Source organism: Oncorhynchus nerka, linkage group LG19, assembly GCF_034236695.1.
Source record: "Oncorhynchus nerka isolate Pitt River linkage group LG19, Oner_Uvic_2.0, whole genome shotgun sequence".
In the NCBI taxonomy this organism is placed as follows: domain Eukaryota; kingdom Metazoa; phylum Chordata; class Actinopteri; order Salmoniformes; family Salmonidae; genus Oncorhynchus; species Oncorhynchus nerka.
In genome coordinates this window covers 29549046-29564933 of record NC_088414.1, presented here as the reverse complement: position 1 = coordinate 29564933, position 15888 = coordinate 29549046, and the positions used below count along the sequence as shown (strand labels likewise).

Below are 15888 nucleotides of genomic sequence, written 5' to 3'. Positions count from 1 at the left end.
GAATAGCAATGAAGTCATTAATAAATATAGTGGTAACCTATAAACTATCTTAGATTCCTGTTGTAAAAAATAACATTTATTTTCTTTAATTCATTAATACGAATGTATACTTACACGATAACATGATCAACTCTATTAATATTATCATACTGCTATACTTTTTCCCACAAGGGATGTTAGAGTATTAAAATATATTCAATATTTCTGAAGGGTGGATATATCATCTTTACAGTAGACATGGAATCCATAGTAACACACAGTATAATGAGCTTGAACACCAAGTGGTAAAGATTTAATAATAATAGGCAAACAAGTAGCCTACACATATGTTTAATGTAAGGGTTAAGGTGATCTCATTCCCCTTCCATACTCACACCATGATGATTGTAATTACCTGTCCTTGTGAGACGTCCCTGCAGCACCAGAGCTGCCTGATTGAGCTGCAGCTTTTTGTTTGGTTCCCCTTGCTCAGATATTGCATGCATCAAACAATGGTTGGGTGCCACGTCATCGACTGTGTCATCGACTATCAGATTGCCATAATATATGATGTGGTTACCTGAAACTTAAAATGCCTATCCAGACGTTGTAAGATCTGGCATGCGTCAGCGACGCCTGAGCAAAGGAACATTACCATATCAAATCACATTTATTTATAAAGCCCTTCTTACATCAGCTGATATCTCAAAGTGCTGTACAGAAACCCAACCAGCAAGCAATGCATGTGTAGAAGCACGGTGGCTAGGAAACTCCCTAGAAAGGCCAGAACCTAGGAAGAAACCTAGAGAAGAACCATGCTATGGGGGGTGGCCAGTCCTCTTCTGGCTGTGCCAGGTGGAGATTATAACAGAACATGGCCAGGATGTTCAAATGTTCATAGATCACCAACAGGGTCAAATAGTAATAATCACAGTGGTTGTAGAGGGTGCAACAGGTAAGCACCTCAGGAGTAAATGTCAGTTGGCTTTTCATAGCCAATCATTCAGAGTATCTCTACCGCTCCTGCTGTCTCTAGAGAGTTGAAAACAGCAGGTCTGGGACAGGTAGCACGTCCGGTGAACAGGTCAGGGTTCCATAGCCGCAGGCAGAACAGTTGAAACTGGAGCAACAGCACGGCCAGGTGGACTGGGGACAGCAAGGAGTCAGAAAGTAAGAAAGAAAGAAAGAAAGAAAGAGAATTAGAGAGAGCATACTTAAATTCACACACGACACCGGATAAGACAGGAGAAATACTCCAGATATAACAAACTGACCCTAGCCCCCCGACACATAAACTACTGCAGCATAAATACTGGAGGCTGAAACAGGAGGGGTCGGGAGACACTGTGGCTTCATCCGATGATACCCCCGGACAGGGCCAAACAGGCAGGATATAACCCCACCCACTTTGCCAAAGCACAGCCCTCACACCACTAGAGGGATATCTTCAATCACCAACTTCAACCACCACAAGGCCATATATTGCCCACAAAGATCTCCTCCAAGGCACAACCCAAGGGGGGGCGCCAACCCAGACAGGAAAATCACGTCAGTGACTCAACCCACTCAAGTGACACACCCCTCCTAGGAACGGCATGGAAGAGCACCAGTTAGCCAGTGACTCAGCCCCCATAATAGGATTAGAGGCAGAGAATCCCAGTGGAGATTCATATTCTACTTGAATCAGACTCCTCTGGAGAAAAACATCAATCAATCAATCACATTTATTTATAAAGCCCTTTTTACATCAGCAGATGTCACAAAGTGCTTAAACATCAGTCCTAATCCCCAACAAAGCATTGAGTTTCAGGACAACATGTTGATGAACACATTTAAAGTAATGCTGATATTTCCGATTTCACTGGATGTTTTGTAGGATTTTTTGGGAAGTTTATGATTCATCATAAATGATCATATAATAATTACTTAATTCATCTATCTGCTTGCCATCACAGTTCAATGCAGCAACAGTGTGGATTTTCTAAAGCACATGTGATGTAGGATCCTTTTGTTATGTTGTCATTAATCCTTTGCAGTGCCTTGCTGAGTTGCAGTTACCCCTGTATGTCGGCTGATGGCAGCAGGAGCTTAGCATCGCTCAGCGTACACTGCTGGGTGTTGCCGACCCAACCCCTGGATTCTTCTTTGAAAAAATGTTGTTAATTTATGATGACCTTAGTAAGAGATACTGTATGTGTGAATGTGTGTGTGGGTGGGTGGGAAGCTGGGGCGAGCCGGACATAAACCAGCAACCGTGAACAAGGTTCTCTCCCACTGCTACACGCCAATAGTCTACATCACCTGTCAAACTCATTCAGAGGGCCGAATGTCTCAGTGTTTTAGCTCCTCCCTTGTACTTGATTGATGAATTAAGGTCATTGGTTAGTTAGGAACTCCCCTCATCTGGTTGTGTAGGTCTTAATTGGACACAAATTGAATGGAAACGCCAGCAGACACTCGGCCCTCCATGAAATGAGTTTGACTCCCCTGGTCTAAATGATCCCATCCTAAATGGGTTTTTGTGCCATTTCCAAGCCCGTTGGAAAACACACTGAATAGCTTGGCAGAAGAAAAGAATGAAAAGGGCAATGAACGTTTGGCTCGTCTGCCTGAGAGAAATATATATATATATATATATATATATATCCATGACTCTGCCTATTCATAAAAATGTCTTATGTCCCATCACCCTATGGCCCAAATGCTGCTGAATCAACCTACATAACATTTATGTGACAGATAATGAAATTGGAGAGCAGGTGTGTGTATGAGAGTGTCAGCATAAGAACGAGTGTCTATATATACATATCCGTGTGTGTGTTTGCGTGTGTGTATATTGGTGTGCATGCATTTGTGAGTGAGGGAGCGAGAGAGAGTCTTTCACAGCTCACTGCACAGCTAGATTGTCTGCAGAAGAGGTGACAAATTAGAGAGGCAGTGTCAAAAGAGAAGAGAGCAACATCACCCAAAGAAGTGGTAAGGATGGGTGGAGAGAATGTGATATGTGAAATTACATGGGATTTGATGTGATGTGATGCTCTGTAATGACATGAAGCAAACACATGAATCCCTGAGAGAATAGTGAATACAGGATATTGAAAGCAGTGGTGCTGTCAGAGCAGAAGGGGCGACTGTAATGACAAAGACGCAGACGAGCGGTCAGCCTGAGAGCTGAGGAGGTGTGGAGCGAAACAACAACAGGGAAGGTTGTGGGTAGGGGCAGGGGGAGAGTCAGTTTGTGTGGCAGTGGCATCAATTGATTTATTCCTTCTGTATCGATCAGCCGACAGCCCTGTCCATGAAGGAAAGCATGAAGATTATTGCATTGGCTTTTGTAATGAATGGGGCTCCTGGAGTGGGGAGAGAGGGGCTGGCACTAAATCAGTGTGGTGTTGATCATCCAGATGGGCCCAAGAAAGCATGAAATAGGTACAGCAAGGTGTGTGTGTGTGTGTGTATGTAAGAATGCTGTTCATAGACTACAACTCAGCATTCAACACCATAGTCCCCCCCAAGCTCATCAAGATGGGGGACCCTGGGACTGAACACCTCCCTCTGCAACTGGACTCTGGACTTCCTGACGGGCAGGCTCCAGGTGGTGAGGGTAGGCAACAACACCTCCGGCATGCTGACCCTCAACACGGGGGCCCCATGTGTGTGTGTGCTTAGTCCCCACCTGTACTCCCTGTTCACCCACGACTGTGAGGCCCCGCACGACTCCCACACCATCATCAAGTTTGCTGATGACACAATGGTGGTAAGCCACTACAACAACCTTTCCCTCAACGCCAGTGAGACCAAGGAGCTGATCGTGGACTGCAGGAGAATGAGGGGAGAGCACGCCCCGATCCACATCGACAGAGATCATCACTAAGGACTTAACAAGGTCCACATATACCTGCACAGTCATGAAAAGGGCACAACAGCGCCACTTCCCCCTCAAGAGGCTGAAAAGATTTAGCATGGGCCCTCGGATCCTCAAAATGTTATACAGCTGCCCCATCGAGAGCATCTTGACTGGTTGCATCACCACTTGGTATGGCAAATGCACTGTCTTCGACCGCAAAGTGTTACAGATGGTGGTGTGGAAAGCCCAGTAGATCACCGGGGCCTAGCTCCCTGCTGTCCAGGACCTCTATATCAGGCAGTGTCAGACACCCCAGCTCCAGACACCCCAGCTATAGACTGTTCACACTGATACCGTCCGGCAAACGGTACCGAAGCATTGGCTCTCGGACCAACAGGCTCTGAGACAGCTTCTACTAAATAGCCATCAGACTGCTAAATAGTGAATTAAATAGTTACCTGGACTATCTGCACTGACCATATCTTGCACTGACTATGTATACATTCACAAGATTATATATGCACACTATATACACATTCACTCACTCACACACACTACACTGACACTCACACGAACCCACACACATTCACATACACTACATACGCACACACACATAACACACACGCATATGGACACAACACAAATATACATACACACGCACACACAAATACACACACACCATTACACTCATCATATGCTGCTGCTACTCTGTTTTTATTTTACTCTTATCATCCAATGAGTGTACAAAACATTTCCACGACATAGACTGACCAGGTGAATCTGGTTAAAAGCTAAGATCCCTTATTGATGTCACTTGCTCAATCCACTTCAATCAGTGTAGATGCAGGATTGTGTACAGCCAGATCACCCATGATACAAGTCCGTATTCATCCATCCATGTCTGACGACGTCGGGAGATGGCATGGAAACGAGCCACTAGGGGCATCAGTGAGCTCCGTTGCCTTAAGCGGTTCTGGATTTGCTACGGCATTGTGCATGGGCGTAAGCATTTGCCTCTGATTCCAATGATTAAGGTAAGGGTTAAGGTTTGGGATAGGGTTATGAATGGTTAAGGTAAGAGTTAAGGTTTGGGATAGGGTTATGAATGGTTAAGGTAAGAGTTAAGGTTTGGGATGGGGTTATGAATGGTTAAGGTAAGAGTTAAGGTTTGGGATAGGGTTATGAATGGTTAAGGTAAGAGTTAAGGTTTGGGATAGGGTTATGAATGGTTAAGGTAAGAGTTAAGGTTTGGGATGGGGTTATGAATGGTTAAGGTAAGAGTTAAGGTTTGGGATAGGGTTATGAATGGTTAAGGTAAGAGTTAAGGTTTGGGATAGGGTTATGAATGGTTGAGGTAAGAGTTAAAGTTTGGGATAGGGTTATGAATGGTTAAGGTAAGAGTTAAGGTTTGGGATAGGCTTAAAACTAAAATCTCCAAAATGACTTTCTATCGTTGGATTTCAACTAGCAACCTTTGGAATCAGAAGCATCAACAACTTGTTTTAGATTTTCTATCCTAAACCTTAACCCTTACCTTAACCATTTTGAGTTAATGCCTAACCTTAAGATTTCTGAGTTAATGCCTAACTTTAAGATTTCTGAGTTAATGCCAGAACTTGACCCTAACCTTCAAAATTAGGAGTTAATGCCTAAACTTAACCTTAAACAACTTGAAATGTTATGTTTGCAACAACTTCTAAATTTGATGTTTGAAAATCATGGATGAATGTTTAATTCTGATGCAAAGCTGTGAGAGCTAGTTGATTGTGTATGTGTGCCATTCAGAGGGTGAATGGGCAAGACAAAACTGTGGGAAGCATTGGAGTCGACATGGGCCAGCATCCCTGTGCAACACTTTAGACACCTTATAGAGTCCATGATCCCGACGAATTGAGGCTGTTCTGAGGGCAAAAGGGGGTGCAACTCAATATTAGGATCGTGTTCCTAATGTTTTGTACACTCAGTGCATATCCTGATACCTAGTCTCTTTAACCTGCCTTGTTCATGTCTATCTCAAATACCCCGTACCCCTGCACATTGATCTTGTACTGGTACTCCCTGTATATAGCTCCACATTGATCTGGTACTCGTACTCCCTGTATATAGCTCCACATTGATCTGGTACTCCCTGTATATAGCTCCACATTGATCTGGTACTGGTACTCCCTGTATATAGCTCCACATTGATCTGGTACTGGTACTCCCTGTATATAGCTCCACATTGATCTGGTACTGGTACTCCCTGTATATAGCTCCACATTGATCTGGTACTGGTACTCCCTGTATATAGCTCCACATTGATCTGGTACTGGTACTCCCTGTATATAGCTCCACATTGATCTGGTACTGGTACTCCCTGTATATAGCTCCACATTGATCTGGTACTGGTACTCCCTGTATATAGCTCCACATTGATCTGGTACTGGTACTGGTACTCCCTGTATATAGCTCCATGTATTTTATTCCTCTTGTGTTATATTATTATTTTGGGAAGGGCTCATAAGCAAACATTTCACAAGTCTACACCCATTGTTTTCGGCACATGTGACAAATACAATTTAATTAGATGTGCTTAGGCAGTAACAATGAGCTGTCTGTCACGATCGTTGTCAAGGAAATGACCGGACCAAGGTGCAGCGTGGTAAGCGTAAATTATTTTATTTTAAATGTCGCCAACAAAACAATAAACAACTAAACGAACGTGAAGCTCTGTAAGGCTATAAATGCCACTAACAAAGACAACAACCCACAACTAAGAAAAGTAAAAAAGGCTGCCTAAGTATGATTCCCAATCAGAGACAACGATAGACAGTTGTCCCTGATTGAGAATCATACCCGGCCAAAAACAAAGAACCAGAAAGCATAGACTTTCCCACCCGAGTCACACCCTGACCAAACAAACATAGAGAATAAAAGGATCTCTACAGTCAGGGCGTGACACTGTCTAAACCAGAGTGCAGTCAGAGCAGGCCACAGCCGTCCCTTCCCAGTGAGTCAGTCCCCATGCAGACTGCTTGCTTAGGTCGGGTGACCCTCAACCCACCTTAGACACCAACACAGCTGATTACACACTTATTATTACAATTGCATTTGATGCAGTTGAGAACTTGTACCTGCGCGTCATTTCTCCTCATTTGACTTCTTTACAACAAATCGTTTGCCCTGTATCTAAGAATCAAGCAAAATTGTATATCTTAATTCAATCCACGATCACAATCGCAATATGATTTGGAACGTAATTAGACACTGGATTCCGTTACTTTTCCAGAGCAATGGCTTGAAGGCAGGTCCGTTGGGCTTTGCTCGGAATAAAATTGGATTGACTGATTGATTCATGTATGTCAAATGAAGGACACACACACAGACAGACAAAGAGAAATTCCACACAGAGCGAGAGAGGGAAAGAGGAGGGGAATCACGGATGGATGGATGAAGCAGAGGCAGTGGATGGGGTGGTTGGGTATAGAAAGAGACAGAGACAAATGGAGTGTGTGAGACAGAGGGAAAGAAGTGAGACGCATGCCTACTGACCTCCCCCTACTCTCAGCTAATCCATACAGAAGAGGGGAGGAGGTGGAGGGGAGGGCTGTTTGTGTCACTCCCAATAAAGATAGGAAATACAGTGACATTGGCTCGCCCCTGTCTCACTCCCCCCCACCCCTCCAACCTTTTGACATGCTTCTATTTAATATGGTGCCCTGGAAATCCTATAAAAGACATGAGGCCTGGAGCACTTAGGCTGTCCTCTAGAGGAGGGGTGGATGGGGGACACAACGTAACTCCTGTACAAATGACTGTTTCCTTGGGCCTGCATGTCTCTCTCTATTTGCCCAACTTGTTTCCTTTTGCAGTCAGGATTGTTCCATGGACTAAAACCACAGTAATGCATACCGCTAATGTGTACACCTCTGCCTCAGACTATCAAATCCAAAATGGTTCCTTCCTCTTTCAGACCAGCTAGGCAGACAACAAGAGGAAAGAAACAGCTGCCTTAAAACATAAACAACATTTATTTTCCCAACTAAATGAGTTCATCGGAAGGTTCCTACTGTTCTTAGCTGCTTATTGTCCCAGTAGACTAATTCCCGTGTTACTCATAGTCAGCCAGCACTGCTGTGATAATGTCTCTTCAGTATGAGTGCATCCAGCAGCCATGGACATAGTTTAAAGACGCTCATGAACAGTATGAATGTGAGAGCAGGTTAATGCTGGCCCATCTGTTCTAGGAGCTGCTTGTTTTTGAACAGGGGAGGAAATAAAGAACAGCGAGAGAAGACAATGAGTGCAATGGTAATCACTGTAGGTCTATCAGCTGTGTAGATGTGTGTGTGGCTGTGTAGATGTGTGTGTGTGTGTGTGTGTGTGTGTGTGTGTATTTGCCTGTGGGATATGAGGGGGCCAAAGCAGTGGAAATCAATACATCTGTACCACAGCCAACAAGCTGCTTGGCTTGGGTTTAGACCCCTGTGTGCTAGGACACAACTTTAACGAGGAACAGGTACACTCAAACAGACACAAACACACTAATGCTAGACAGACAGACTGAAACACACACAGTAACACACACACTCACTCAAAAAAATACATGGACTCCACACACACACAAATAAATGGACTCCACAAGGCTTTGCACATTTCCCCTTTAATCACATTGAAAAGAGACATCTTTTATACAAAATAGTTCATTTTTTCTCAGTATAACACAGAGTCCAACAAAGGAAGAGAGAGCGATGTTTCAACAGCAGCAACTTACAAAAAACACAGGAACAATATGGAGGGGTAGACAAAAAAAAAACATTAAAATGATTTTTAAAGCATAAAACCACAGACCATTGCCTTGAATTTCGTGTGTTATGCCGTGTTCATGTCATGTTGGAAACTCGGGACCTTAGAGTTAAAATTAACGTAAGTTATTTGCGTAGAACTTCCTGTTGGTTGATTCTGTATCATCTTTCTACAATGAATAAGCAAGTCGGAAATCTCAAGAGTTCCCAAGTTTCCGACATGATGTGAAAGTGGCACAAGTTGGCGCCTGAAACCTGGATCCACTCAGCATACCAAAGGCTTCCAACTCTTATGTGGGTTGGGTGATGGGCACTCTACTAAGAGAAGGGGCATGAAGAGGGCGCACTGAATGTGGATGGGAATGTGCAATAATTGTTGATAATGATAATAATGATGAGCACCATTTCACCCAGAAAGCTTTAGAAAGTGTGCTGGGTGACGGATCCCCAGCTGACCCTGTTTTCGCTCTCTGTTATTGTGCAGCTAGCATCGATCTGAGCACAGAGAGGAGTGTTTTATTTTTTTTAGAAACACAGACTATGCAAACAGGGCCTTTTGGTGGAGCCAGGGCAGTCGCAGCAGGAAAGGGAAGACATCTGTTAATGGGCTGCAGGTGGAACAACTGCTGGTCTGAGTCGGCAGGAGCCACACAATCTGACACACAAACAAACACCAACTGCTGGTCGAGTCGACAGAGAAGTAAAATCGGCAGATGGTCTAAAAAAATGAAACAAAATTACCGTAAGTGCTCCCTGCGATGACTGTGATGCACACAAGCTGCATACTTACTATGGTACTCTCTCTCTCTCTCTCTCTCTCTCTCTCTCTCTCTCTCTCTCTCTCTCTCTCCCTCCCTCTCTCTCTCTCTCCCTCTCCCTCTCTCTCTCTCTCTCCCTTTCTCTCAAACATACACATCTAGGCATGCAAGCTCAACTAGAAACAATCATTTAAAAATATATATATTATCACACAGGTGCAGTGAAATTTGGTGTTTTACAGGGTCAGCCATAGTAAAGCAAATTAGGGTTAAGTGCCTTGCTCATTTTTCACCTTGATGGCTCATTTGAACCAGCAACCTCGCGGTAACTGGTGCAACCCTCTAAGCACTATGCTACCTGTCGTAATAGCTGCATACCAAATAAATACACTGTTTTATAGGAGAGAGAGGGAGTTACAGTAAAACATGCAGGCCTGGTTTCTGTATGTAAGCTGGTTACCTGTGATATGATTCTTCCCCTCACTATTACCCCTATGTGTGGTTACTTAAAAAAATAAAATATATATATTTCAACAGTTATTTGTGCTCTTACATATGGTGAAATGGCGACATTGTTGCTGTAATGTGATAGATTATACTGTATTGTTACCACTCTCTGAGAATTGATTTCTAAAGGTGTACACTCAATAGGGACCCTACCACAAAAAATGTGCACACTTTTAAAAGGCTCAGTATTTAGTTTTTCCTGTAGAGACAGGTGTGGATGGTATCTCAGTGGAACTTAGTGGATGTCATGGTAACAGCATAAGATGAATAAACAAAAAAATGTAAAAAATTATGTTTATCAATATTTTCTAAAATAAAAACCTGCCACCAACAGCATCATTTGTTCCAGTTTCACATGTTGTATTCAAAATAAAATAAAATGAATGTTCCTTTGACATATTGTTTGACAGTCAACCTACTAGGAAATCTTAACAGACAAAACAGCCAAGGAATCACGATTTGTTTCCACCATGGAAACAGCAAAGTGATAAACAAGCAATGGAGAATATTAAAGCAATGTGGAGTAGCAACGGGTTAACTCCGTCGTTCCAGAGCCATCATTTCTGTGTTGTCTTCTGTCGCTCTCTTTTCCTCTGTGTCTCTCTAGGTCTCCCTGTCTGTCATTATCCCCTCATTCACTGCCTGTTATGTAGCTGTAAGTGCTGATTCATTTACATTTGTAGTGCTGCTGGGTGAAGGGGAAGTGGACTGAGTAGCAGGGTTGGGCTCAAATCGAAATGAAGGCAGTCAATTCAAGAAGTAAACTAAAATTATAATCAAATAATCTAAATAAGGGCATTTATTTTCAATGACTTCTCAAAAAAACTGAAAAGCTATTTATTTCAAGAGTTTTAAATTCAAATCACTTCCTGAATTGACTGCCTTCACTTCGAATTGAGCCCAACCCAGCTGAGCAGAGGATTATCATCAGTGCCCACACAAAGGAAAATAGAACTCACCCCATTGTCGCCTCACCCCACCTCCTCGGATCCTCGACCTACTCACTCCCTCCCACAGTGCAGGTCCACAGTGTTACGGTTTGATAATCTACCTGATATCCTCTAGCTGTTTACATACTAATTTTCTGGTTCACACTTACAAGACTGCTGTGTCTGTCCACAGGATGCTCCACAGAAGTCCTCTGTCCTGTTGGGAATTGGCCCACTAGTGAACAACTACAAAGCCATCTAGTACCAAGCAGAGGCCCCCCTTCTCACCAGAACACCACCACCTTCTAAGGTAACTTGATAACTACACAGAGGGAGAAATGGAGGGTTGACTCTTAAGTCTCAAAGTAGTGATTTGTCAATCTTGGCAGGGTAGTCTATTATTAACCAAGTCTTGTAAACTGATAATGTCTCTTTTGCTTCAGATAGTTTTCATTGAAGAGGTGTACATAACATAAACATTCACGCTGGTGCAGTCAAGAGAATTCTAATCTTCAGAGTTTTTTATTTATTTTTTAAATATTCTTCTTGCTCAAAAATGACCTACAACAAATCCATCATCCCCATCAAGGGTGAAATTAGAGTAATTTCCCCATCAAAAATGTCAAGGCCCAGCTCCAAAAAAACACACCGAAAACAAAACCAATAAATAAGGGTAGCAATGAGGGACTGGTCAAAGCACCAGCTTTGATTAGTGGATGTCTATCTAAGTAAAGTATCTACAAGCCTGGGCTGCATTGAATTCAATGCATTGTTCCGTTATAGAATTTAGCCAGAGTCATCAAGGATATCTTCAGGGACAGCCACCGCTGGGCCCCGACAAGACCCTCACCCTGTGGAACCACTGGATCAGACTACAACTAGTCTGCTTTAAGACAAGCGGTTATGTGGGCCGTTTGAAAAAGAACCATTCACAGCTTTAAAGAGCCCTGTCTTCAGGTAACTGACAGGACAAAATGGGCACATCAGGATAGTTGAGGCGTTTACACGGATGAGCCAAGAGGGCAAAATATGGCCAGTGGGCAAGGGATGCATATCAGTCTGTCTCTCTGACCCTTTCTGGACTTTTTAACCTTACAGCTTTGTTAGTGTGACGTTCCCATACATATGCCCTGAAATGGAACTGTACTGTATGTGAAAATATCTTGCCGTTTCAACACAGCACATTATTTGACTATGTCTCACTGAGAGAGGGAGCAGTGATGAACAAGTACACTGACCGTTACTAACGGTGTGAAGAAGCAGTCCGTATCAACACCTGTAATGGGACGTTCGTTAGTCCCTGCTGCTGTGTACCAGGAGCGGTTTCCTGCAGGCATCCCAACCAATTCATCAAATAGTGTCAGTGCAGTAAACAGCAGGCTTAGCTGGAATGGGAGACTAGAAGAGGAAGGCACAAAAGGGGGTGCTTCAGAAGAACCCATGCGGACAAAAAAAACTGTGCATCTATACAGTACACCTAGAACAGTGTGGAACTGGCCAGGACTATCACGTGTAACAGTAGTCTATATCTGGGATCCCTCCTTCTCTATAGCCACGGTTGGTGCCATACCCTGCATTGGACACTTGGTGGGCACCTTTGTAGAGGCCGGTGCCATTGGAGGGGAATATAGTGTGGATGATGTAATCCTCCCGGAGGGGCATGGGTTGCAGCGGCTGGTGGGTAACCATGGGTGTCATCTGGAACCCTGGGCCTCGGATCTCCAGGATGGTGGTGTCCTTCTTTGTGCCTGACTCAATGTAGTCATCGTAGTGCTTGCTCTTTCTGGAGCTGCCACGGCTGTATTGATCACGAGAAGACAGGCGTCCGGCCCGATGCCTGTACCAGCAAAAGACGGCAACTATGAGCGCCAGAGAGACGATGGCCGTAGCTCCTCCAATGATCCCAGCCAGAGGTAGAGTAGCCATGTGTTCAGGGTCCTGGTTGTCCTCCTGGCCCACATCTGGCTGACTGGGGTCTGACGTCTCAGCTTTAGCGCACACTGGAGCTTCATCTGAGTCAGTGTTTCCACCTGCCATGACTCCATTACCCCCGGAGCTGGCCGCCAGGGGCACCATGCAGATGATGTAGCTGGAGTGGGGGTGCAGGGAAGTGAGTAGGTACTCTCTACGGTCTCCTCTCACCAGGGTCTCTGTGATGGAGCCCATGGCAGCGCTGGTTCCCAGCCGCAGCCAACTGAGTCTGAAGGAGGAGGTGGGCTGGGCCACGCTCCAGGTGACACGGATGCTGTCGGGGGCCAAGGGCTTGACATTCAGGGCCAGGCTCTTACCTACTCCACTGCTGCCCAGTGTGTAGTCTAGACCTGAGTCTGGTAGCCCCAGGCCGGGCCGCTTGGAGCGCAGGGTGAAGAGGGAACCCTGTGGAGGGGCGAGGGTGGTGGAGCTAGCAGCAACCCCTCCTACTTCTGCTCCACCCCCCCTGTCTCTGGTCTCACTTCCTGTGGCCCCGACCCCAGCCCCGACAGCCACTATGCCTGGGACTTCACACTCCTCCATCTGACTGGTCAGGTCCTTAAGGGCCATGTCTCGAACCTTGTCAGGCCCCTGGCAGGTGAGGCCCCTCACCGTGATGGAGTTACCCCTAGCATGAAGCCAGTCATGTAACCAGCGCAGGTTACAGCCACAGTGCCAGGGATTCCCCCGCACCAGCAGTTGTCCCAGGTTGTCCAGGTCTTTGAACAGGCCCCGAGGCAGGGTGGTCAGGTTGTTGCCAGACAGGTCCAGTCTTTGGAGCCTCCTCATGCCATCCAGGGAGCCACGGGGAATGTGGATAAGAGCGTTGTCCTGCAGAGAGAGACGCTGCAGGTGGGTACTGGGCAGGTTGAGTGGCGGGGTCAGGAGGGAGTTACGCACCAATGAAAGCTCTGTCAGGTTGGAGAGGCGGGAGAAGGTGTCGTCTGCGATGCGCTGGTTGGCCAGGAGGTTCCCGTCCAGAACGAGGCGTCGCAGGGAGGAGAGGCCACGGAAGGCGTGGGTGGGGATGGTGGAGATGCGGTTGTCGTCCAGCCTCAGCTCCTCCAGAGAGGACGGGAGCCCAGAGGGGATGCTGGACAGGTGGTTACGTGACAGGAAAAGCAGGCGCAGCCGTGGGTTGTCAACGAAGGCCTGGTCCTCGATGCTGACGGTGGAGACAGAGTTGTCGTCCAGGTGCAGCTTCTCCAGTAGAGGCATGCGGGCCAGGGTGGCGCGGGGAAGCGTACGGATGTTGTTGTCCTGCAGGTGCAGCTCCCGGAGGGAAGGGGGAAGGTGCATGGGGAAGTCATCCAGCTCGTTATCATACAAGTAGACCACTCGGATGGTGAGTTGACGCTCTAGGGAGGTGGGGAGCCCGGCGTTGTCTATGTGGTTGTTCTGAAGGTAGAGCACAGTGGCAGAGGGGGGCAGAGGGGGGATAGAGCTCAGGCCACGGTCGTTGCAGTAGATGAAGTCCTCGTCACATCGGCAGACAGAGGGGCACACTGGGTCTCCCTCCTCATCGTACCCTGTGGCTGCAGCAATCTCCAGCACCTCGGCCAACAGAGTCAGGCAGAGCATGAGCAGGAACAGCCAATCACGCAGCTCGACCACTCCCTCAGACGCCATGGTGCTGATGACGAACGTCCCTTCCTCTCGATCTCAACTTCCTGGATCCTTGAATCCTAAGGATAAGCTCAAACCAGGCCGGCTCCTTCAGCCCTAGATAGACTGAAAAGGATACAGGTTTTAGTTAACAATTTACTCAAGTGACCAGATCACTAAGGTTTAATTGAAATTCCCAAATCACTGAAATGCCAGAATACAACAAGCTTGACAATGTACCCTTATTTCATTATGCCTAAACCATATCACACAAATTATACATGGTCACATGGAAATTGAACCGCTACAGCATACTAATCCCTCTAAGGGTCTATATCTCGACTTCAATCCCCTTGTCATGTTGAAGTGGCAGTAATCTGCTTCCAGCAGGAGTTTGAGGAAAGGAGAGGATTTTTCTTCAAATCAATTTCAGTAAAATAAACCGTGGCCAAACCTGTTTGAAAATATTGAACATAATTAAATATATCAAATCGTTTTTTTGTCAAACAGTGTTCCTAGAGGGAAATTACTATTCCAAAAATACAGTTTTTCCAGACCATATGGTCTGTCCACTGAAAGAATCCAAAAACTAGGGCCTAATATTTCTGGTCTGACCACATGTTTGGTGAAATCTCCTGGCCCTATAACAATGTAATAGAGTATTTATTTGAATTCTCCCAAATACTAAGCAGATTAGGTATACAGTACATCCCACTCTTTCTGCATTCACTACGGAATATTGATAAACTAAGCTACGAGTGTGCATATGTGCATATGTGTGTATATGCATGAACATATTGTATGGATGTGTGCATATATGCTGTGAGTGTACTATATGTGTGTGTGTGGCAGAGTAGAGTGAGGGATTGAGTGTGTTTTTTTAGTCTGTTTTTTTAGTCTGAGCAGCTGTGCAAAGAAGTCCGTCAAACAGAGGGGAGTATTTGGGTCAGTTCCTTCAAAGGCAAGATAGAAAGAGAGTGAGATCGATGTGGTGGAGAGAGTGGGAGGGATTAGAGGAACATATGGAGTTGTGATTGGGTGGATTAACAAAGAATGGCACATAGATAGATCTTAAACACTTTCTACAGTTACTTTAGTTTCTCCCTCCCATGGTTACTCATTTGGCTTACACTAGCAGGGCTGGTCTAATCCACAGACATTATGACATCAATTACAGTGCCTTCAGAAAGCTTTCATACCCCTTGATTTATTCAACAACAACAAATTGTGTTACAGCCTGAATTTGAAATTGATTCAATATATTTTTTCTCTCAGCCATTTACACACACTACCCCATAATTAGAAAGTGAAAGCATGTTTTTAGACATTTTTGCAAATGTATTGAAAATGAAATACAGAAATATCAAATTTACATAACTATTCACACCCCTCAGTCAATACATGTTAGTATCACCTTTGGCAGCGATTACAGCTGTGAGTCTTAATGGGAAGACTCTAAGAGCTTTGCACACCTGGATTGTACAATATTTGCACATTATTCTTTTAAA

General features: G+C 45.1%; 1 protein-coding gene across 1 annotated transcript; it reads right to left on the bottom strand.

Moving 5' to 3' along the window:
• Window positions 1-8468: 8468 nt before the first annotated feature.
• LOC115101352 (leucine-rich repeat transmembrane protein FLRT1-like) lies at window positions 8469-14492 on the bottom strand. Its single transcript, XM_065004849.1, has one exon. The coding sequence runs from the start codon at window positions 14402-14404 to the stop codon at window positions 12311-12313; it is 2094 nt and encodes a 697-aa protein (XP_064860921.1). The 5' UTR covers window positions 14405-14492; the 3' UTR covers window positions 8469-12310.
• Between the last annotated feature and the right edge of the window lie 1396 nt (window positions 14493-15888).

Bases quoted from the DNA above. Each gene is read 5' to 3' on its own strand.
- LOC115101352 (XM_065004849.1), bottom strand. From the start codon at position 14,404: ATGGCGTCTGAGGGAGTGGTCGAGCTGCGTGATTGGCTGTTCCTGCTC.